This window comes from Pyrgilauda ruficollis, unplaced genomic scaffold, assembly GCF_017590135.1.
Source record: "Pyrgilauda ruficollis isolate IOZ18807 unplaced genomic scaffold, ASM1759013v1 scaffold14, whole genome shotgun sequence".
NCBI classification, from domain to species: domain Eukaryota; kingdom Metazoa; phylum Chordata; class Aves; order Passeriformes; family Passeridae; genus Pyrgilauda; species Pyrgilauda ruficollis.
Window position 1 is genome coordinate 1,682,107 of NW_024512543.1, and position 23,244 is coordinate 1,705,350.

General features: G+C 39.1%; 1 protein-coding gene across 2 annotated transcripts in view; it reads left to right on the top strand.

Moving 5' to 3' along the window:
- The first annotated feature begins 9,319 nt into the window (after positions 1-9,319).
- The window catches only part of LOC121349518 (neuroendocrine protein 7B2-like), a 43,678-nt gene continuing 29,753 nt past the window's right edge, over positions 9,320-23,244 (top strand). The window contains exons 1-12 of one of the 2 annotated variants that reach the window (XM_041460045.1): positions 9,320-9,509; positions 11,845-11,915; positions 12,240-12,336; positions 12,879-13,129; positions 13,601-13,761; positions 13,872-14,018; positions 15,045-15,119; positions 15,761-15,928; positions 17,157-17,292; positions 17,645-17,753; positions 18,479-18,626; positions 19,018-21,675. In XM_041460045.1, coding sequence (XP_041315979.1) covers positions 9,381-9,509; positions 11,845-11,915; positions 12,240-12,336; positions 12,879-13,129; positions 13,601-13,761; positions 13,872-14,018; positions 15,045-15,119; positions 15,761-15,928; positions 17,157-17,292; positions 17,645-17,753; positions 18,479-18,626; positions 19,018-20,606 — 3,081 coding nt within the window. In that variant the 5' untranslated portion in view covers positions 9,320-9,380 and the 3' untranslated portion in view covers positions 20,607-21,675. Of the gene's footprint in view, positions 9,510-11,844; positions 11,916-12,239; positions 12,337-12,878; positions 13,130-13,600; positions 13,762-13,871; positions 14,019-15,044; positions 15,120-15,760; positions 15,929-17,156; positions 17,293-17,644; positions 17,754-18,478; positions 18,627-19,017 lie in introns of those variants that run through there. The other variant, XM_041460046.1, reaches the window with a different exon arrangement.

Consider the following 23,244-nt stretch of genomic DNA (forward strand, 5'->3'; position numbering starts at 1 on the left):
ACTAAAAAAACCAGAAAAAGCAGCTGCCTACTCTTTACCCAAATGCCTAGTCTTTGGAGCAGCTGAAACTGAACAGTTTGACAGTAAAGGATGCAGCTTGTTTTCCTTCATGCCCTGTCACCTCACCCAGCAGTATTAGCAGCATATATCAACCAGACTCTCTTCAACAAAGACCCTGCTAAACTTTTACAAGTTGTTCAGCATCAGATCCGCTGCAATGCACCAACTGCTGAAAGGGCCTCTCCAAACGTGCCTTTTGTGCCTTTTGTTTTGCAATTAGTGTATGGTTGCTCAAGCAGGAAGTCAGCTTCAGGGGTGGTGGTTTTTCTGCAGCTAAGATAATCAACATAGGAATTGTCTGATCTTCACAGGTTGTTAAACAGACATTTTTGTGCAGTCGATGGGTAGACTTAAGTATGTCTGACACTACATGAAAATGCCTCATAAAGCTATAAATAAATGAATGGAGAAACTACTAATGATAAATTCTTCACAATTCCAACACTGCTGAGTTTTTTTCAATCTGTCTGTTTTAATTCTGTCTTGAGTATTTGTATATTTATCAATGATTGAAACTAAACAGAAGAAATAGTATGCTTATGCAGTAATATGCTAACAACTTTGCTTTCTCTTGTCCTGGTTTCAGCTGGGGCAGAGCTCATTTTCTTCTCAGTAGCTCATGCAGTGCTGTGTTTTGGATTCCGTAGGAGAATAATGTGAATAAAACAGATATTTTGGTTGTTGCTAAGTCGTACTTACCCTAAGCCAAAGACTTCCCACTCTGCTCTGTACTGGTGCAGCCTCACCTTGAGTCCTACCTGCAGATTTGGTCACTGTAATATAAGAAAGATATTAAGCTATTAGAGAGAATCCAGAGGAGGTCAACAAAGATGGTGCAGGGCCTTAAAGGACAGCCATATGGCTCAGGTCACCTGGCTTGTTCAGCCTGGAGAGGATCCCTGAGATCCAGGGGACCTCACTGCAGTCTGCAACTTCCTCATGAGAGGAAGAGGAGGAGCAGGCACTGATCTATGGTGACAGTGACAGGAGCCAAGGGAATGGCCTGAAGTTGTGTCAAGGGAAGTTTATGTTGGATATTAGAGAAACTTTTCCCCACAGGGTGGCTGGTCACTGGAAGGTTCCCCAGGGAAGTGGTCACAGCACTGAGCCTGACAGAGTTCAAGCAACTTTTGAACAATGCTCTCAGGCACATGGAGTGACTCCTGGGGATGCTGCTGTGCAGGGACAGCAGTTGGACTTGATGATCCCTGTGCGTGCCCTCCAACGCAGCATATTCTGTGATTCTGGACTTTTCAGTGTCTCATCCTCCCAGTGAGGAGGCACACGAAAGCTGGGAGGGAGCATAGCTGGGACAGCTGCCCAAAGAGATATTCTATAATGTAAAAATCTATGCCCAATATATAAACTGGAGGGAGTTACCTGGAAGGGGGCCAGGTGTGGTTCAGAAATGGGCTGGGCATTGATCAACGCATGGTGAGAGATTGTGTTGTTTGCACTTGTCTTTCTTGCGTTTTATCTCCCTCTCTCCCTTTCATTTATTACTACTACTACTACTATTGTTATTATTACTATTTATTATTATTATTATATTATTATTATTCCTTCGTTTCAATTAATAAATTGTTCTTATCTCAACACCTGCATTCTATTCTCTTTTCTTTCCCGATTCTCCTCCCCATCCCATCAGCTGGGGCAAGGGGAAGTGAGCGAGTGGCTGTGTCGTTCTTTGTTGCCAACTGGGGCTAAACCATGAACATGAACAGGGGAAGTTTTGCTTCACTGAGGATTACACAATGTAGGTTATTTAAATAAGTATCTGACTGGTAAAAGAAAAATTCCTACAGCAGTCCTACAGCTGTGACACTGGAGCTGGTGGATGCCAGACTTCCATTCCTGACAAAATTTTTTCCAAGAGCATTTGTAATTCATAGCCTGTTTCTGTTGGAAATGTCTCACTCTCCTTTTCTCTACTTCCTTCTGCCAAAAACAAATACCACAATATGAAAAGTGCAGTATTTAGTTATTCTGTTGTATTCCTTTTTTATAATTTTGTATTTATTCTTGAAGAAAATATGGATTATAACATTTACTTGATAGAATACAGGACTCACAAGATACTGTGGCAACTTAAGAGTAAATTAAAATTAGATGTAGCGTGGGAAGCTAGGATGACATGTAGTGTTTTCACCTTGACAGCCTTTCACTGGAGGTGGCACAGCAAAAGATCTTGACATATCTTGACATCAGCATGAATGCCTTCAAATAGAAGGCAGGTAATTGTTTTCAATGCAGTAAGAATCTAAACTGATCAGTAGTCATGAGACAAAAAAAAAAAAAAAAGAAGTTGCTGTATTTCCTAGATGAGTGCTGAACTTATGTATATTTTTAGAGGGAAATTAAGTAGCTAAAAATAAAAAAAATTTAAAATAACATGTATAAAAATAGCTATATATATAATTAGAACTGCTTTTCCTAGTAGAGTAATGAGTGGGAAAAGTCCAGCACATGGCAATTTGAAAATTTGAAATATTTGGAAGTGTCATGATAAAAACAGTGCAAAATTCCAGAGATTACAAAGAATAGAAGAAATTTAAGTATACACCAGTAGGTTCTATTTGCATTTTTCATTAGCTGTCTCATTAAGCTTTTCTGTTCTTTTTTCTTCTGAGTTGTTGCCTTCTTTTTCAGTTTTCTGAAATAATTGAAAGTAATGGATCTTGAGCAGACAAGTCTAATATTTTAAAATAAATAGTCTTCATACATGAAATTTCAAGTTTATTTTGGGGGGATTGCTGACTATGTTGCATTAACACTTTTGGTTATCATGTATCTAAGATGAAGAGAGAGATAACACAGTTAAAAAAACCATAATGTAATATTTAAGTAATAAAGCCAGAAGAACATATGATGAGATTAAATTAAGAAAAGATTAACTACTGAACAGCACTTAGCTGGGAAGTGCAGACAGTTTCCAAAGGCTCACACAGTGAAGCCACATACACGTGTGTCAGCACGGGAGGCTGCAGAGCCATGGGTTCCCGGGTGACAGAACCTGTGCTCCGAGCCTGGGACACTAGTGCCCACACCAGACATACCTGCACTGCAGAGATCCCGTTCACACAGTCCCACACAGAAAGTTGGCCTGAGCTTCCCTGCACTCAAAACATGCCGAGCTGTAAAACAGATAAAGATCCACCCACAAATAATAGAAAGGTATCTATATGTGTAAGAGTTTTCAGAATTGTGACTCTGTAAGTAACATAATTGTTTCAAAACTACATTTACATACATCCCTTATGACAGTGAGATGTCAATGCTTTTGGTAAAAGTAACTGTAATGAAAATATGAGAAATAAATGTGACCATGCTACTGCCAGCTACAGTAATACTGCATGTTTGTGTATGGTTTTCCCTAAAAGTTTGTTAGTAGACTAATTCAGATCCAAAAATGGGTGGTAAAGAATTTATATTGTGGTCTCTTAAACAGTTGCCACTGTCTAAACTGACATCTGGTTTTACCCCATAATTACTAACCAACACCTACCCGTGAAAATGTGTGTGGGCTGAATAGTTTGTGTGAGTGTGTTTGAAGATATGCTGTCTTTGCTGATTTGGACTCCATAGCCATTAGAGGTCTTTGTACTTATTATAAAGGTAACAGCATACATATATTACTCCACATAGGAGTAATGTATGCCTAAGTCACATGGTACCACTTCTTCTACTCAGTTAAGAGTTACTGATGCTTTAGGAAAAAAGAGGTTGTGTAGGTCAGTATGTGGTTAATGGGACTGAATTCCAAGAGATCTGGATTCTATATTTAGCTTAGCAATTGATTTTCCTAGACAGGCCATATCATTGGCCTATGCCTCTTCTACCTAATAATACCCTGTCTTGCTTGCTTGGATTCCAAGCTTTTCTTAATAGATCCTATTTCTTATTGGATTTACTTAGCAACTATCATAGGCAGGCTAAAATGCTAAGTCCAGCAGGTACATTTGTAATATAAATGCGTTAAAAAACAGGGGAGGAAGAAAAAAAGACGTAACAAAAATAACAATGAAAATTCCTTCTCCTATGCAATTATCTTTTCTACTGTAGGAAAGAAAAACAAGTGAATTTATATAAAGAAATTAGATGAAAGCAACTCCAAAGATGGGCACTGGGGTATCATAACAACCCCACAATGAAATATTGTGTAATTGATGAGTATAGTATGACTGGGGGGAAAATGAAGAAAGGAAACTGTGTGTATGCTCTTCAAGGTAAATCAGCTCACAACCACACACCAGGTTGCTGTTTGTAGGCCAAGGAATATACTTAGACATGCACAGAAGAGCCCTCCAGTGACACGTACCTCACTGTACAGTCTGTGAAACTTAACAATGTTATCTACTGATTTTATTTCTTCAAATACTCTCCCTGTTGGAATATTTAAACAGCTTATTTCTACCTCACTGCACACATGAAAATCCCATTGCATAAGAGAAATGGAGAATGAAGTTAAAGAAATGGAATCTGTGGCTTCTGTTTTTTGCTGTTTTCCAGTAAAGTTCTCTTCTGAATTGGCAGAAAAAATGTAGCTACTGCTTGTTTTGCCTAACCCAGCTCTAGCCCTAGATAAAGCAGCACAACCATCAAGCCTGCACTAATTCCTAAAACTATACACATTCCATTGCAAAATGATCTAGCGATCATTCTACCTAGCTATGCTTTACATTTGTAATTTGTTAAAATTCTAAGGCTATTGTGACAGTACTTTCATACTACTGATGTGTAGTCATGAACAATACTCTTGTAACATTTAAATCCTTTAGCACTCTTCAAACATTCAAAAAACCAAAGGATATTAATTGTGTAGGCATTGCTTTAAGCTTAAAAACCTTTTTATGCAAGAAATTAAGTCTTCATCGAGAAAATAACTGTTGAAATCTTAATACCTCTCAATGACAGCCGCATTTGAAGAGCAATTTTATAGCATAATGATCCTTGTTGCATAATTTGGACAGACTTTTGTTCTCATTTTAATTTCCCATACACAGCTTGCTTTACCATCTCTCCTTCCCACACCGATTAAAAGGGAGAGATCAAAAGTCAGAAGAGAAAAAACACCAAGTTTGGGCCTGGAGTTAAACTTCTAAAGGCTTCAGCACAGCTCCTACTTCAGACATGCTGTGGCGCATCTGACTAAAGCGTTGGGTGCTTCATAGAAGACTTGGGCAGCTGCATTCCACCTGAGATCCCACTGCAGACACAAGTCCAACAGAGCAACTTTAAACCCCCACTCACCTTCCACCCAGGACTAGAATATCTAAACTTCCCATTCTTTGATTTTTATGTCCTTGAGGCATCTAAAATATTAACCTAGCCAAATGATATGTCAGAAGAAGAGGCATTTTTCTTTCTATTTTATCTCATATTGAAGGTTGTCTGAAACTAGGAAAGAAACTAGAAAGATTAGAAATTAGTTCCTTATTCTAAACCTTGCTCCACTAATGATCTGATAAGTTACTTCTGAAAGTAAGTCTATAGGATTGGGTAAACTATAAAATGGAGTTTCAGGTTCTTGCTTTATTATCAGCTGGAGGAGAGGTTTAAATCCATCCTTTATACAATTTCATAACAGTTACAGACTTTTCCAAGGAATGCTAACATAAGTGCAGGCTAAACAACATGAAAAGATGACAATGGGGAACAGGAGTAAATAATTCCTCATTAAGAGAGAAAGCCAGAAAGAGACAAGAACGAGTAAGGCTGTTCAGAATGAAGTGTACTAGCAGTCAGACTCTAAGGACATCAGTGACTGAGTCTCCTTTGTGCAGCTACTTCTCAGAGTTTCTCCTCAATGGTACAGCCTGGCTTTCTCCTCACATGGTCTTTACTTTTCATAAACTGCCCTTATGGTCTTTCTTCCCTCAGTTTGTCTGTTGAAGAAGTAAGCCAAAAGAAGTCCTTGTGCTGCTAGAACGTGGAATACTTACACTTCCTCCCATGGAGTTCTGAGTTTGTTCACGGAGGGTGTACTTTGGAGTAAGGTCTGTTTTTCATACTCCTTATGTTACCCTGCTCTTTGGTTTTGCTTCCTCTGGCTGATTTTCAGGTTGATTTGACCACTAACTGTTCTGAGTGGTTACTGAAATGAGATTATTAGTATGCATTTAACTTCTCTTTCAAAGCTGTCATTTCTGTAGCAACTTGCAACATTCACAAAATACCACACTTAATGTAGATGCTCATGTTTTGGGGTTTTTTTCCAAAAATGTAAACATATACCTATATGATTAATAAAAAAAAGTGTCTATGTGTGGATGCAAATATTTATGTATAATAAGCAAAAAGGTGCCTAAGCCTTGCCCACCTGATGATGAAAGAGAATGATGTAATTTACTTCACTCAGGACATGATTTCACCCATAGCAGCATAAAATTAGAACTATTTAAAATTCCAGAAGCTTGGCATGTCAATTCTGAGACAATTTGGGGCAGGGGGAGGACGAGGGGAAGAAGTCTGTCCTGGTTTAGGGCAAATTTTTGGGAGGAAACTTCTGAAGAGTGATGTAATTTACTTCACTCAGGACATGATTTCACCCATAGCAGCATAAAATTAGAACTATTTAAAATTCCAGAAGCTTGGCATGTCAATTCTGAGACAATTTGGGGCAGGGGGAGGACGAGGGGAAGAAGTCTGTCCTGGTTTAGGGCAAATTTTTGGGAGGAAACTTCTGAAGTGGTTTCTAGAAAGCAAACTCAAGCAGCCCCTCCCCTAGGCAGTTTGGGAAAGATTTCCTTGCAGAAAAGTGGAAAAAACCAGTTTATTTAACAAGCAAAGTACTCACAAACACGGAAAAATGAATAGTATTAAACAATGGAACCTCTCCTTGTTCTGAAGAGATGGCAAATTCAGAAAGTCCTTGTCATGGGCTGCAGCTCTGCTCACCCAGTCTGTCATCAGTCCCTCCTGTGCTGGGAATTGCTGCATCCCAGGCCCCTGTGAGCCACGGCGGTTTTGTGGGGTTTCAGTCCAGAGCAGGTTTGAACATCTCCAGGAAAAAAGACACAGTCTTGGAAAAACTTTCCTTGCCACAACTAATGAGGAAAACCAGAGAAAAACAAAGAAAAACTCCCATTTCTCTCTCACTGTCCGTGCTGCAGACACACACACTGAGAAAGAGCTGAAGCTCCTGTTTTTATGTTTTTGAATACAGCCGCCTCAGACATTCCACTGCTTCTCCTTCTCCCCACTTCGCTCTCAGATCTACTTTAAAAGCACAGAACTCAACATCCAGCATAAGCAGAACAGAGAATTGGGGATACAAGCATCATACAGTCACCCCAGGACAATGCCAAACAGCTGCTTATTTTTCCTAACTCGATTTCAAACGGGTGTCATAGATTTGAGTTGGGATGATACAAATGGTTGCGAAACTATAGTTCTTATTTGCAAAGTAATTTTTCCTGCTCCAGTATCTACCTGCAAATAAAACAGAAACATGCCAAAATAGTCACTGAAAGAATACGAAAATATTTGACAAATGATTTTGAAAAAATTTGGATAATACTGTCGCTTCAAATATCTCCTGCAAAAGGTAAAAAAATTACCCACACCACATTTTTTTGTAAAAATAATGCAGTACATACTATCATAACCTGTTTCTTCTTAAGTGAATACTGAACAGAAAATGCTCAATATGAAAAGTTCTGATATATTTATCCAGTTACAGCTCCCCCTTGTGTAATTCATCATTACTACAAAATACTAAGTTGGAATAGAGATTGTTTAAATTAAATTTTATGGTAACTATTTACTTGATTCCTTTACTTTTATTTTTCTCGTATTTAGAGAAATTTAGTGATATTTTAGGGTTGAAACTTTGTATTTTCATGCCATTTCAATGCCAGCATGTTTCAATGTCAGGACAGATAATACTTACAGTAAGGTTACACTAAAACCACATTTAGAGTAATATTACTTTTATACAATGACATGATTTTGACATCCATAATCAAAATCATGGGGGTTTACTTAAGAAAATTTGTTTCCAATCTGCTTTTTATTACTGCTGCTAAGTCTTTCTTCTATGTAATTTGTAAGAGGGTTTACATTTCGCTGACATTTGGAAAAATTCTAGCTATTCTCTTTTTATTCTCTAGCTTTTGTGTCCCTTAGTGCTCAGAGCACTGTCACGAGCTCGTTATCATTCTGTGTCTAAGCTTTGTGGTAATCTTAGTCTTTCTCTCAGTGAAGTAAGACTTGCTTTAGAACTAGTAACAGAACATTGGTAAAGGAAAAGCTGGAAAGCTTATTTTTGGTACAGTGCTTTTTTTCTGACTACACAGAAAGACTGGATTTGGTTAACTGTAGTGCTGTTGGCACTGGAAGAGTTACTTCGGAATAGGAAAAAACTTAAAAAACAAACCAACAAAACCCCCCAACAAACCAAATTTAAAAACACCAAGGAAAAAAGGAAGCAGTTCTTGCTATAACAACAGGGTGCAAAGCCCGGAATGACTCTGCTGCAGAAGTCTGAGTTCACTGTACTCAGGAAGAGTACAGTGAAGAGTACAGGAAGAGGCAGGGGAACCCAAATTTAGAAAGTACAAGCCAAACTTGGTGCTAATGGTTCAAGTGCCACTTAAATTGCGGAGTGTGGCTTTGTCAAGCAGAAAATGATGGAAGTAATGGATCACCTTGGGTAGACCTGCACGTAATGCAAGGGAAAGCAATGACAATGACAGAAGCAGGTGGGAAGGACCTCGACATTTCCTCCGTGCTGATACCTGACATTCCCATGCCATCAGATACGGCGGAAGAGTCCAGTTTACCCCCAAAACTGCGGTGGGCAGCTGTTTTTACTTGAAGCTTATTTTTGGAGAAAGAGACACTTGTTTCCAAGCGACCAACCAACTGAACCATCCCCAAACTCGGCACCACCGGACACCTGTGGGGGCAAGGGGCGGAGACGTCGGAGCGCTGAGGCAGATGTGGGGACAGAGGGCTGAGGCAGATGTGTGTACGGAGGGCTGAAGCAGACGCGGGGAGGGACGGCTGAGGCAGATGTGGGGACGGACGGCTGAGGGCGCTCCCACCGTTCCGCCCCTCCTGGCCCTTAGGCATCCAGCGCGATCGCCGGCGAGCGGCGCGCGGGGTCTTGGCTGTGTTGGCTCTGAGGCGGCGCACGGAGGCAGGCGCGGCGGGCAGCCCCGCGTGGCCGTTGGGCGGCCGGGGCCTGATTTCGAACGGCGAGCGGCCCAATGAGAGGCGCGGGCGGGGCCGCGCGCTGGGTTTGAGCCGGGCGGTGAGCGCGGCCGCCATGGCGCCCGGCGGGCTCTGAGGGGCGGCGGGGCCGGGGAGGCGCAGGGATGGCGGAGCAGAGGCGGAGGCTGGTGCGGCTGGCGGTGCTGGAGGAGCTCCGGGCTTCGTACGGGATCAAGGTGAAGAGCGGGAGCTGCCTGGCGGCGGCCAAGGCGCCGGGAGCTGCAGCGGCGGAGGTGAGCGGGGCGGGGGAGCTCGGAGGGCTCCGCTTCCCGGCCGGGCAGAGCCAGAGCTCGCACGGGTCCAGCGGCCGGTCCTGTCGCCGGGAGCGCTGGTTCCGGCAGCAGTGCCGTTCCCGTAATGCAGCGGCTCCTGCCAGCCCCTAACCGGGCATCACCTCCTGTAATGGGAAAAGAGCTTTTTCCCCCTTTCCTACAGCGCGCAGGTGCTCCAGGGGGGCATTATACGGCCGTGTTATGATCCAGGCAGGCAGTGGCGCTGGCTGCCCCGCCCCCGGCAGTCTGGCAGGCCAGGCGGCGGAGGAGATGTGTTCCTGTTTTGTCCGTGCCTTGCTGGCCGCTGAAACACGCCCGCTCGCCTCTGACCGTGCGAGGGCTTTTCATGCTTCGCTGTGGTTGGGTCACTCACCAGGGAATTAAAATCTTAGTGAATGTATTATTTCTCAGACTATAGCTGCGGTGTTGTTTCTAAAAGCTGTGTGTCTTTTACGTGATTTCTTAGATTTTTGGGGGTTTTTTTTGAAGGGCTCTATTTGCATCGTTTCTTAGTATAAGGCATGTCTAAGTATTTTGGCACAGACAGCTCTTGCCTTGATTTGCCAGTGGTCCAGGAATGAAATCTCTCCCGTTGCCCTGAATATCTGTTTTGAATTTGATGAAGGAAAGAAGTATTTTCTGTCTCAGGACTGTTATTTAAAACTGATGTATTATAATGGATGCCAGCACTGAGATCCATTAGAGAATATTGATTCTCTGGTAGACTCCAGTTTATGAAGTGTGGACCATGGTCAAGTTCTAAACAAGATCTCTGTGCAACTGGTATGGCACAGAGCTGAACATCCTCAGACTGAGCTTTCTGTAACACTGAGAAGACATTACACGCTGCTGCAGTAATCCTTGGCCAATATAAACTAAAGAAGTTGGGAAGATGTGCTTGAGTTGGGTTGTTTGGAAAGGGAGGAAGCAAGGGTAAAGTTAGAATTAGTTTTCTTCCCCTTGTCAGTATCAAACGTAGTTCTAGAATTTTCTTTCCTTTTCCATTTGAAGGGAAGATTATAAGAACTGTGAGCAATATATGTATGTCCTGATGAAAGATGTTTGTTGCTGTCTGTAGTGCTTAAATTGTATGCAAGGAAGAAAACTACTGAGCAAGGTAGGGAAAGCTACAGAATAACATTTGTTTTGCCAAGGGATGCCTTATTTCTGTTACAAGAGAACAGACATAATTTTATTAGCTTTATTTATTAAGAAGAAATTAAATCACGACTTCTGATACTTCAGACAAAACCTAGTGAAGTGAGTATATCAGTTAGGAATTCTAAATGTCATATTCCAAACCACTGGAGTTTTCTAGTATGTAATCTTGTACATACAGAAAAAACGTTCTCTTGGAGTTAATTCTGTTTTTGTAGCTTTGGTAGCAACCTGGAACACAATGACAGATGTGTTGCTTCTCTTTCCTGACTCTGTGATGTTTGTTTTCTGTAGGACAGATTAGATTGGGTCCAATGCGTTAGTTACTGATTAACTTTTCCTAACGTGGGCAGCAGTTGAATTTCAGCTATGAAATGACATAGCTGAAATGAACTATGACTAACAGTTTGCATTCAGCTCTAAGTTGGGCATAATCCCAGTCCCCTTCTGGTTGAGAGCGAGACTGGCTTGCATGTTCTGTAAACATGAATATAAAAAAATAAAGTAGAAGTTGTTGATGTAGTGGGTGAACAGCAGTAGTAGTGACTGATGAGATTTACTCATTTTCTAATATGTAACATGCTCTAATGCCTTGCTATAACACAGTAGAGACCAGCTTTTTAAGAACAAGTGCTAAATATGAGGTTCAGAACAGTTGTCGGATTGTTCTGTTGAATTGAATCCTTTCAAAAAGAGCAATCTTGAGTGTCTGAGATGAAGAAAAAATAATTAAAAAAGTTATTTCAATTGTCTTATATTGATTTTTAAGACAAATAGGATATAGTCAATTTGAAAAACTAAGGTGAGATTCCCAAACAATCTGGTTAATATCCTTACTGATTTGTGAGTCTTATAAGAAAACTAACTTATTGTCAAATAAGAAGTGTAAAACATACTGCAGGAAAGCTTTCTCCTCTTTCACAATCATCTAGGGTGTTACCTGCCACTAGAATCAGTTTTAGATCTCTGGAGATGACAGTGCTTTTCCAGACAATACCTCTTATCTGTCTTATCTGAAGGACTTTGTGTTTTGTCTTAACTACCCTTATGTCTACTTGAGGAATGTGTGCTTCTTTGTAACATGTGGTTGATAATTATATCAACTTTCGAATGACATGATTTCAATTTTGTATTTCAGGGTAAAATCTTTGGAATATGTTTTCATGCGTTGCCACAATCACTTGTGCCAGAATATGGTTATATTCCAAGGTAAATTAGCCATGTATTTTTAGATTTTGTGCTTACTTTGCTCTCTTTATGATATTGAGCCCTTGTCAGAAGAAGCAATGTAATATTTGTTCCATGCCTGCTAGATCTTCTGGGGAATATGAGAATAGTTCCAGGTGGAAAAGGAGGGATGCAGAAGTCAGACAGGGAACTCAGAGCTCTTATTCAGCTGTATTTCTTTATACTCCTGTCACTGGGGGAAATTATTCTATATACTAAGTTTTACAAAAAAATCACGAAATAGTTGTTGTGGAAAAAACCCAAGCTTTATTCTGAGCACCAGAACTGTTACTGTTCTTTTCTCAGCTTTCTCGTTGATACATGTGGATATTTGGAAGAACATGTTCATACTGAGGGACTCTTCAGAAAGTCTGGATCTCTTGTTCGGTTAAAAGCTTTAAAGGTATTCTCTAAAGCTGCTCTTTTTTTCCTTTATAAGCTGCATTTTCACTTGGGCATGTTTTAATTTTTGGACTCTCTTCAGTCATATGTGAGTTTTAATACTGGAAGTAGATTGGTAATATTGCCTGCTTTAGAAGTGATAGGAGATCTAGTCCTGATAGGAGATCCCTTTTCTTGTTAAGCAGGCTTCCCTTTTTTTTTTCTTTTTCTTTTAAATATTTTGCCTTCCAGGTGATGAGAATAGTTTGTGACTGAACGAACTCATTAGCAGTTGTACACACTGGATGCTATGAGGGTATTTGTTTAGCAATGTTCTCTGGTGGAGGGAAGATGGGAAGCCTCTAAATTAATACACATGGTCTGACAACAACGAGACAATGTGTCTCATTGTAGATAATGTAGTTGAGTAAAACATGACAAGGCTGAAACTAACAGTGGGGAAGATATGACTGTTGAGACATGGGCTAGAGCATTGCTACCTAAATTTAGAAATCTGAGAATATGTTGAGGACTTTAAATTGTGTTTCTTATGAAAAATTTCAGAGCAAACTGGATCAAGGTGAAAACTGCCTCTCAGCTGCACTGCCATGTGATGTTGCAGGGCTTCTCAAACAGTTCTTTAGAGAGCTGCCAGAACCCATCCTTCCACCTCACCTGCAGGAAGGCCTGTTCAAAGCTCAGCAGCTTGGAAATGAGAAGAAAACTGCAACAGTGTTGCTGTCATGTTTGATGGCTGACAGGACAATTGCAGCTTTGAGATACTTTTTCAACTTTCTGAGAACTGTGTCCTTAAGGTCAGTGTAAAGGGTGTGTTTGTAAACAGCTCTGAATTCCCTTAGCTGCTTCTCTGTCCAGGCAAGTGCTGTAACTCTGTGAGTGGTTTGCCATTTTAAACTTTCATATCTGCAGATAGTCACTAAATACAGTCATAGTCTTTTATTTCATAAATCCAAGGTTTTCTTTTTGAAGACTTAATTAACTGGAGACTTGACTTTATTCAAACTTTGTTCAGCAGAATTACCATAATTTGATACCTTGCATTCCCTAAAATTGAGGGGGATCTATACCTTCTTGATTTCAGTAACATAGTTGTGCAATTATCTGGCTTGGAATACATGAATCTGTACGTTAATCTTGTTATATAAGCACTCCAGTGAATGAGTCCATTTTTATTTTTTTAACTGTATTTGTCTTATTTGGTCTCTTCTTTCTCCACTGTTTATATTATCTGATAATTCGAATTTAAAAAACCTTTTCTTGTTAAGATCCAATGAAAACAGAATGGATAGCAGTAATCTGGCAGTGATTTTTGCTCCCAACCTCTTGCACTCGAATGAAAATGAGAAGATGTCCACTAGTACAGAAAAAAAAATTCGCTTGCAAGCTGCTGTTGTGGAAACACTTATTGACCATGCGGCAGAAATCGGTAAGATGATAAATGCTTATCAGCGTGTCTCAATGCACCAACCTGTGTACAGCTTTTCTTTTCAACTTTTAAGAATCATTAAAAAAAAAAGTATTTTTTAACTATTCCAGGACAAGTACCAGAATTTATCTTAGAAAAGATTCCTTCAATGTTGGGTGTTGATGTCTTTCAATCTACTCCCTCACTGTGGGGCCATGAAGACAGTGAAAATGAATCTCCCAGTGAATGTAAGAGGAGGAAGCACCGAAGTGTTGGGGGTAGGTATGTTTTGTGAAACTTTCAAAACCAAAAACAGAATTGAGACTTCAGGTTGTCTGACCCTAAGCATTTGTTTCTTCCACAAGCAGAGCAGATGTCTTCAAAACTGCTTGGGTTCAATTTGAAAAATCTATATAGGACTTCAGTAATCACATTATTGTGTATTTACTCAGAGTTTTCTAGTCTGTTTCTTCTGCTGAAGAAGCTGTTTTGGATTTGTATAGCCAAATTAACATTCTGGCTTTTTGGTGAGTCAGCTTCAGATCTTGTTGCAGAAGGCTAAAGGGTTTGTTTGTTTATTGTTGCTAACTTTGAAATGGTACTTTAATATATACTTTGAGAAGTCAGCTCATGAAAAAGCAGGGATGAAAATGGCAAGTGTGATTTGAATTAGAGTAGCTAATTTGTGTTTTAAAGTGTAAATATGAATTGGGTATTAGTGGATACTCTGTTCTGGTATCGTGGATCTGGGATTTTAGGTGAGGTTTTTTCAGTGTTCAACAGGGTTGAGTTGGGGTTTTTTGCCACATATGGGCAATCAAATGGTCCATTCGCAGTTCTGCACTCTCTTAGAGGAAATACTATGGAACATGTGTGCCTGACTTCATTCAAATCCACTGCAAAAGGATCTTTTATGTATTGCTGTAAAACCATAGGTATTTATTTAGCTCATGTAACCTGACAGTAGTTGAAATTAAGACTGTATGACTGTATGTTATACCATGCCATGGCATGTGGTTTTTGTGTATTGTACTTCTCTGCTCTGTTTGTTTGTTGGGTTTTTTGTTTGGTTTTTTTAAAATAATGTTTATTTTAAAGAAAATAGATTTTTTAGCTGTTATGAAAGCAATAAAAAGTACATTGGTGGGAAGATCTGGGTTATGATATTCTGTACCTAAAACAACCATTTAAACTGATTTACTTTCTTTATTCCTGAAAAAAAATACGAGTTAAATGTGAGTTGAAAATAGAGCAAGACAGGCTTCACATTTAAATTTGATTGCTCGGTGTGTCTTGCATTTCAGATATTGTTAGTGGAGCATTGAATAAATTTAAATCTAACAGAACACCCTCCACTACACCTCAACAAGACAGAAGCGGTAGGTACTGGTGTATTTGTACTGAGTAAAGCCCATGCAGTATCTTCTGGATTTGTTAACTATATTCAATAATAATTTTAACTGAAGAATTAGAACTTAGTTGAAGGCATTTAAATTGTTTGAAATGGAATATAGATACATATTTATTGAGGATACTGCATTTACTGTAATTCTTGGAGCAGCTACAATCACTGCAGTAGCGGGCTGTGTGGTTTAGCTCTGTGGGGATTACCCAATCAAACTTGTGCTTTTTAGCTAATGAACCACTAAGGCTTCAGTGCAGTAGTGCAGCATTTTATCATCCTTGGAATGAATCTGCCAGGACTAAAATTCTTTCACACTTCTGTCTCTAAAACTTTCAGCAGATGACTATACATTTACTTCCTCCTAATACCTATATTGTTTATTGGTCTGTGGGTTTGGATTTTCCTTTCTGGTAGTCTAAACTTTCAAAAAACCCAACAAAATAAAAAATCAAACCCTAAGCTATACTGGTTGCTTTGCATGTTCAAAATGCATGCACTTTGGCTAAGCTTTTGCAACAAATTTTTTTCAGAGTTAAAAAAAAAATCCAAAACAACTGTTTACTAAACTTTCCAACTTTTAAGCTATTACTGCAAGTTTGATTTTCTTAATTTCAGTCTTTTCATCAGTGACTCCGGTGGTTCTTACTCCAAGTACCAAGCGGAAACTTCCAACTGATTGCTCTCAGGGCTTGTCCAGCAAGAAGAGACGCTCTTTTAAGCATAATTTTGCCTTTGAGTTTTTGCCAAGTAGCATATTTAACAGCAGCTCAACACCAGCATCAGGTACAGTGCCATTACTTTTTCTTTGCTGCTTGAAGTGATTGTTGGTGGCTCTTAATTTAAGAGTGGAGCCATTTGTTCTTGTTAGACAGTCATTGATGCTCATTGCTGAAGTGATCCTTGCACTACTTCCCCATCTTGCTAAACAGTGTATGTTTATGTTCATTGGTAATTCATGTTACATGGATTGAGCAAAAGCCAAATTCTCTTGCTCGTTTTTTTGTCCTGTTAACCTCTCATACTTGCAATCCTGATGTCCTTTTACCTTCTTTACTCTCTGATCACTCAGGTTATACGTCTGTTTCTTTCTTGGCGCACAAATCCATGAAAACTGCCTGTGCTTCCAGCCTTTTGAAAGTTGTAGCTTCTGGCTCCTAAATGCTTAAATAGCTGCTCCTAGCTCTATGAGAAATGTAATTGTTGCTTTTATAAAGCTTCTTTCTGGTGTCCTGTCACATCTTGTTTTTCTTCTAGATGCCACATCTCAAAACTCTAGAGAATATTTTACTTTTGTTTGACAATGCTTTAGTACCACTTTATTCTACTAGAGTGTTTCCAACCATCAGGCTATTCTGAGAAGCCTGTTTTATTTTTATTTCATTCTTTAATGTGCTGCCAACTGAAGTTAGAATGGAAGGATATTTCTAGATTGGCTGATTTGCTTGGGTTCCCCCCCCCCCAAAATGAGCATTATAAAACTTAGTGCACTTCTTATTAAATCATTTCATGTTCTCCATGAAATTCTTATTTCTATGGATAAGCAAACAAAAGCAATGACATTTATAAAGATAGCAGTGATACATGTGTTTCATAAAATGTCCAGTAGTAGAGAAAACCAACTCTTTTCTTCATTATTGCTTTAGCTGCTCTAGCTAAGTGTGTAAAAAGAAAAAAAGCACACTGCAAATAATAATGAGACTATGTCTAATTTTTCTTCTTGAGCTCTTAAATTTGAGGAACTGATCTGATGATAATAGTGTAGGAACTTATTTGAGGTAGTGATATCTGTAGCATGTAATTAATTGCATTCCAGCCACTTTTATAGATGCTACAAGCAACAGCTTTGTTTACTTTTAAGGTGGAAATCAAAGTAATTTCAAGCCAGCACTCTACAAAAGAAGCAAAAAAAAATTGTGCTGTTTAAAAATACGTTCTTTATTGTGTTAACTTGTCTTTATCTGAAAAAAAGTGACTATTTTCAGTTCATATAAATACAATTTCATCCCTGTAGTTCAATTTGAAGCAAGTCCTTGTGTGTGTCTTGAGTCATCACAAACCTCACTATCTCCTTCAACCATGGGTGAAAATCATGTGTCCAGTACGGGGAATAGAAGAAGTAAAAGACTTGCAAGCAAAAAACTGTACAGGTAATTAACTCTCAAAACTTAAAGATAAATTGGAAAGATGTGTCTAGACCCCTTGAATAATGACCTCAATCTGTCTCTGAAATGATTGGTTTTGGTAAATTTTTACAGTAATCTTAAAACCACCAGATCTTCTGATGTTGCAAAATTGAGCTCAAAATAAAATGTGGTATAGGCTTATATATTTAATATATAAGCTTATATATTTAATAGGCTTTCTGTGCCTATTAAAGGAAGGTGGGCAAGAAGGCAATAAAATAAGTAAAACTGAAGGAAATGACTGTAAATAAATGTCAGGATGTTTTCATTTTCCTCCTAAAGTGTTTATGTCCCTTCTTCCCTTGTGTCCTTCCAGGGCTGAATCAGGAAAAACAGGTTGTTTTTCTCCAAAGATAAGCCGAAAAGAAATGGTTCGTAGGTCTTTACGCTTGAAATTTGGTTTGGGGAAAAGCAACAGAGAAATGGTAAGCACCCAGTCCTCTCATTAGACTGTAGTTTTTAATCCAAAGTTTGGGGCATTGCTTTTCAGGAGCAGGAAGGATGTATTTTGTAGTGGAGGGATCCCAGTGTTAATTGAACCTGCTTGCTGTCAAGTACAAGAAGCTGAAGGTTTATTGGCATAGCAGTTACGGATCGGCTTGTACTGCGTTTGGGTGGCATGGGGCAAGACACTGAGGGAGGGAGCAGCTGACCTGAATTGACCTAGGAGCAATTCCATGCCATGTAATGTTAAGCTCACCAGTAAAAATAGGATGGGGATAATTTGTGGAAAGTAGCTACTGCTCCGAGGCTTGCTGAGAACTGGCCTGACTGTTGTAAGTGATGACCTTTGCATCCTGTGTGGGTTTGGGTTTTTTCGTTTGTGGTGTTTGTGTGTCCCTTTTCCTTTTGGAAAGTGAGCACGTGGCTGGATGGGAGCTTGCCTGCTTTTTGGGATCAACCCACAACTCTTGTGATCAGTGGGTCTCAGTGTTCCTGAGTCTGACCTGGCAGAGCCTGTGCTCAGAGTCGCTCTGCTCACAGTGTGGTTGAGCCTGCCTGGCTGCAGGGGGGCTGTTCCCCACCTAGGTCTGCAGAGAGCAAGTATGGCCAAGAAAAGGCTGCTGTGGCTGATTTGTGTAGCCTCTGTAAATGAGATTCCAAATTACAAGTTGATATAAAAGCAATTAACACTTTTTGTTTGTTCAAGAATATTGTATCAGGATGTGCAGCTGGCAATAGATCAGAAAATATTGGAAGGCGTCTTGCAAGTCAACAAGGTTTGGAAGGTGGAACTGAATGTGCAAGAAGAGATGTACTCTTCAGCCCATATGTCAATGAAAAATTCCCTAAGAAAGGTGATTGCCTAACTACTTGCCTATTAGATGGGGAAAATTATTTTTACTTTGCAAAAGCAACTTCATGGATAAAAGTATAAAAGCAATTGGATTAAAAGTATGCTTCTGGCTAAGTCAAAAGTCACTTGTATGTTAATGGCTTCTTGGGAAAAAGAATTGTTTTAGAACAAGCTTGTGTTTCTAGTGCATTTTAGTAGCTCTCTTAATTAAACAAGAGGAGATGCATGATTTCACTTAAAATATAACCCTTTTTTACATTTCTGAAGTTTAACAGCATAATGACATCTTTAAATTCAGTGCTGCTTTGATAATTATTTTTTAGTAAGAATTTTGTCTATAGTTATTGAAATCACAATAAATTATTTCTAAACACTGTGGTATTTATTTTAAGGTTCAAGGAATGTAAGCAAGTCAGAAGAAAACTTGCTAACTCCAAAATGTCACAATAAAGTAGTTCACCGAATGTCATGGAACAGTCCTGCTCTTCTGGATTCTCAGGTGATCAGCAAGAATGAGCAAATTCTGCCTGTACACTCTGAAATGGGAGTCAGCTCTTCAGAATCTGTTTTGATATTTGGAAAGCCTCCAGTTATTCCAGACGAATTCAAATCTGCAACTGTAAGCAAACAAGACAACTTGGAACTTGTGCTTTGTGAAGATGAAAATAATTCAACTACAGAAACATTACTGAAAGTTAAGCAAGCCTTCTCTGCAACTGGGAGTATTCTTCACAATTTGATAGGTGATAAGAAATCACCCCTCTCAGTTGTAGCAAGTGAGATATTAAATGAATCTCCATGTCCCTCAGGGCTCAGTTCAGCGAAAGAATTGTTAGTGGAAGAAGTTTCTGAAAATCTAGCAAATGTAAAACCCAGAGAGCTGTTGCACCAATCTAATCCATCTTCTGCTGCTGATAAACAGCAATCAAAAAAAGAGGAAATAATTGATGTTTTGGAGAAAAGAAACTTCAAAACTTCTATTGAGATTGAACTTCAGGTCCCAAAACCAGATATAAAAAAAGTAAAAGAACTTCCTATGCCTCAAGTACTAGCCAAGGAGGAGAAGTTTACTGTTGAGAACAGTTCAGCAAAAGATGACTTACACAAATCAGATTTGTCTGGAAGAAAACAAGAAATGGAGTTAATACACTCACAAACAGCTGAAAGCTGTATGGTAAAGTGCTGTAATTTGGAAGAGGGTACTGCTAAACCTTCTTTGGCAGGACAGCTGCCTACTTCACAGTTGCCTAAATCACAAGATGAAATGAGCAATCAGTACTCGAAAGCTGAAAATTCGGATCAAGTTTTAACTAAAACATCAACTGTTTCTGACCATGGGAAGGTTTCTGACCACATACAGTGGTTCAACCAGCTTTCATTAAATGATCCAAATTCTTCAAGCAAAACTAAACCGCCCCTGAAGTTTCAACGTACCCCAGTTAGACAGTCTATAAGAAGAATAAATTCCCTTTTGGAGGCTAACAGACAATCTGTAAGCTCTCAGATGGTTAAATCAAGTGCTGTTGGTTCACCACTTGTTAAATCTTTGAGCTATGATTCTGCCCTGTTCCCCTGCACAGAAAAGCCCTCAAGGAATTCAGTGCTTTTGCCATGCAGGAGTGAAAGCACACGTGACCAAGTTTCTGTAGCTCATAAGCAGCTAGACTTAGCATCCAAATCATGTTACAGGCCATTAAATCCATCAGACAAGCCTGGTGTTTCTGTCAGAACTGTTGGAATCCGTGAACAAAAAGCAACGGTTCATCCATCAAAGTCTGTTTTAGAAGATCTAACCAATCATGAAATGGTTAAATCCAATTTGAAAGTTACTGCAAATATAAGTGTTCCAGGTGATGCCCCAGAAAAATCTATGATTGCAAGGAGTGCTTCAGGAAAAGAAAGAGTTCGTTATAGAGGCTCTCCAAAGAATCCAATATCTGAAGTAAAACTGCTACCAACTGCAAAGCCAGTAGACTTATAAGATCAAATGTAATGACCAAACAGGTTCTTGTAACTTGGTTAACCTTTAGAGAAATCTAAATTTGTGTGATTTTTTCTGTTTTAGTTCTTTTTATTTGTAATATTTCTTTTGTTTTAAATGGATGATTTGTGAAGATGTGCAAATAGCAATTTATTTCATGTTGAGGTTTTCTTCATTTACTGAAACTTCTGTAAGTGCTAGTCAGTTCAACTAAATGAATTTGACTTATAAAACAAAAATAATCTGTTAATCTGTAAATAATCTAACACAAATGTTTGTGTTAGATCTCAGGTTTTGATTATCTCAGCATCTAAAAACATGCTGCATCTCCCACAACTGTTCTTGCAGTATTTAGATTAAGTATCAAGTTCAAAAACAGTTTCTCAAATACTTAAACAGATATATAAAAGGAAGTGTTTTGGTGCTGAGTATTAGTTAAATTTATGTACTTTCTTAGTTTTAAGTGTACTGTAGCACCCCTTGATACTATTAAGTTGAACCTCGTGTGAGCTCTGTTTCTTTTGAGACAATGTTTTATTTTTGTTGGAGTGAATTGGGAGCATATTTTACTTGTTTAGTAGGTAAATGTCAAAATATAATCCATGTGTGCACACACACTGGAGAGTTATTAGAACACATGGAAAATAAATGTGCAGTTTATTCAAGAATTGAAAAGTCTTAAAACTTCATCCAGTGTTGTGTTCTGCAGTAGGTACCAAGTATTTTCAGTTATGAGTAATAAAATGTTTTGTCTTAATATGAGAGGGGAATTTTAACTTATTTTTAGAGCTGTAGAATTATGTTAACTAAGTGGTGCAGAAGCTGAGTTTAGATGCTGAAAGTGTTGCAAGAGACGAATGTAAGAAGCCATAGCGTGTTAAAGGTTTATTTGCACAAGCAAATGTTTACATCTTTTGGAATGAAAACTGTTTGTCTGTCATCAGTTGTAAAATTATTTGAGTAAACACTTGAAACCGTTTTTATATGTGTGAATTGCTTATTGGCAAAATGTTAGAGCTGGAGCACTGGATTCTTTTGGTTTTAATAAAACCATTGTTTTTCCCTTTTTGGAGCTTGTTCTTCTATAATGACTTGGAAAGTTAGATTATGCTGTTATATGCAGACTGTAGACACCAAAATTAGTAAGTCTGAAAATACTGAAGCCAGAAGTAAAGCTGTTCTGGCTGTCCCTTTTGTTCATCTTAGCTACATATTGGTAATTCTCACAACTAGCAAAAGGCATGATACAGCATAGTTTATCAGCAGTAGTCTCCTGAACTTCTTAAGAGGATATATTAGCCAAAAGAATAGTTCTTTTCCCTGTCTCCTTCCCCATGTATCCACCAACTTGCAAGTTGAATTGGTTTAGCTTGTTGATCTGTGGAAACCTCCTGCCTCACTCTTGCCACATAGCTGTAAAATCTAATAGCAGGCAGCCAGCCATGCAAGGATCTTAACCAGATTGCTTGCTGGTGTGGTTAAGAATGGGAAGCTTCAGTTTCATGAAGTGAAGGAGTGCATAAGGCAGTTCACCACCATCCAAAGAGGAAGCTGCTTCTCTTGGCAACATTCCCCTACCCCTGCCTTTAGCTGGTGCTGACAGATCCCTCAACAGGCTGAGCAGGCACCAGAGCACCATGTTTTGGATCATCTCACTGAGGTAAGTAAGGATCAGCAAAACAACTTCCAGCTGCCATGGCTGATGCAAAGAAGTAGGAGCTGGAAATAGAACAGAAGGAGATAAAGGCAGTGTCAGGAAGAAAATGAGGTCTGACTCCTGTAATAGTGAAGTGTCACACTGATTTTTGTTTAGAAGACTAAGACTTGTGATTGTCAAAGCTGCATTAGCATTCAAAATATTTGGTACATATTAACAATGTGTCTGTCCTATGTGGGGCAGTAAGCTACTTTTGATCATCCATGCAAGCTAGTCTTGAAACATCTAACCTTGGCTTCTCTGGGAGAGTAGTAGGGCCCTGACAAAGAAATCTGTAGCAGGAAAAAAAAATTTAAAGTTTAGGGTCTGTTTTTAGAGGGCTTTGCAGAACAGTTTGGACATACAGCCCTTTATATAAAATTTATTCTGTTTGCAGAAAAAAAACTAGATGCCAAATGGAAGTCCCTATTGCTAAATCCTGCAAGTTACACCTTGCATAATGTACCAGAGACCAGCCAAAAAAAAAAAAAATTCTATATGTGCAAATGTAGTTCATGGAACTGTTGTGGTTTACGGGGTATAATCTCAGAGTTTTTCTGTGGATAGCTATACTAAACTGGGATATGATGCATTCCCCTCAGTAACAGTGAAGGTGTGATACATAATCTTTAGAAACCGTTTTGCCAAGTGCTGTGTTAGATGAGAGATTTCCTTTAGCAAGATACTTTTGTAGTTATCTTCTTGATAACCTCTGGATGTGTCTACATTTGCTTAATCTGGAGCCATTTACCTGGAGATGGTTGCTGTGTTGCTACCCTGTAATCCTGCAGTGGGGTAACACTATCACCCTGTAAGTAAACCACTGATCATATTATTCTAGAGACAGAAATCACAGCAGGGAGATGGATGCTCTCCCGTGAATACGCAATAGCTTATTTCTGTCACCATTAACGCATTAAAACCCTTCCGTTTCATTTTTAG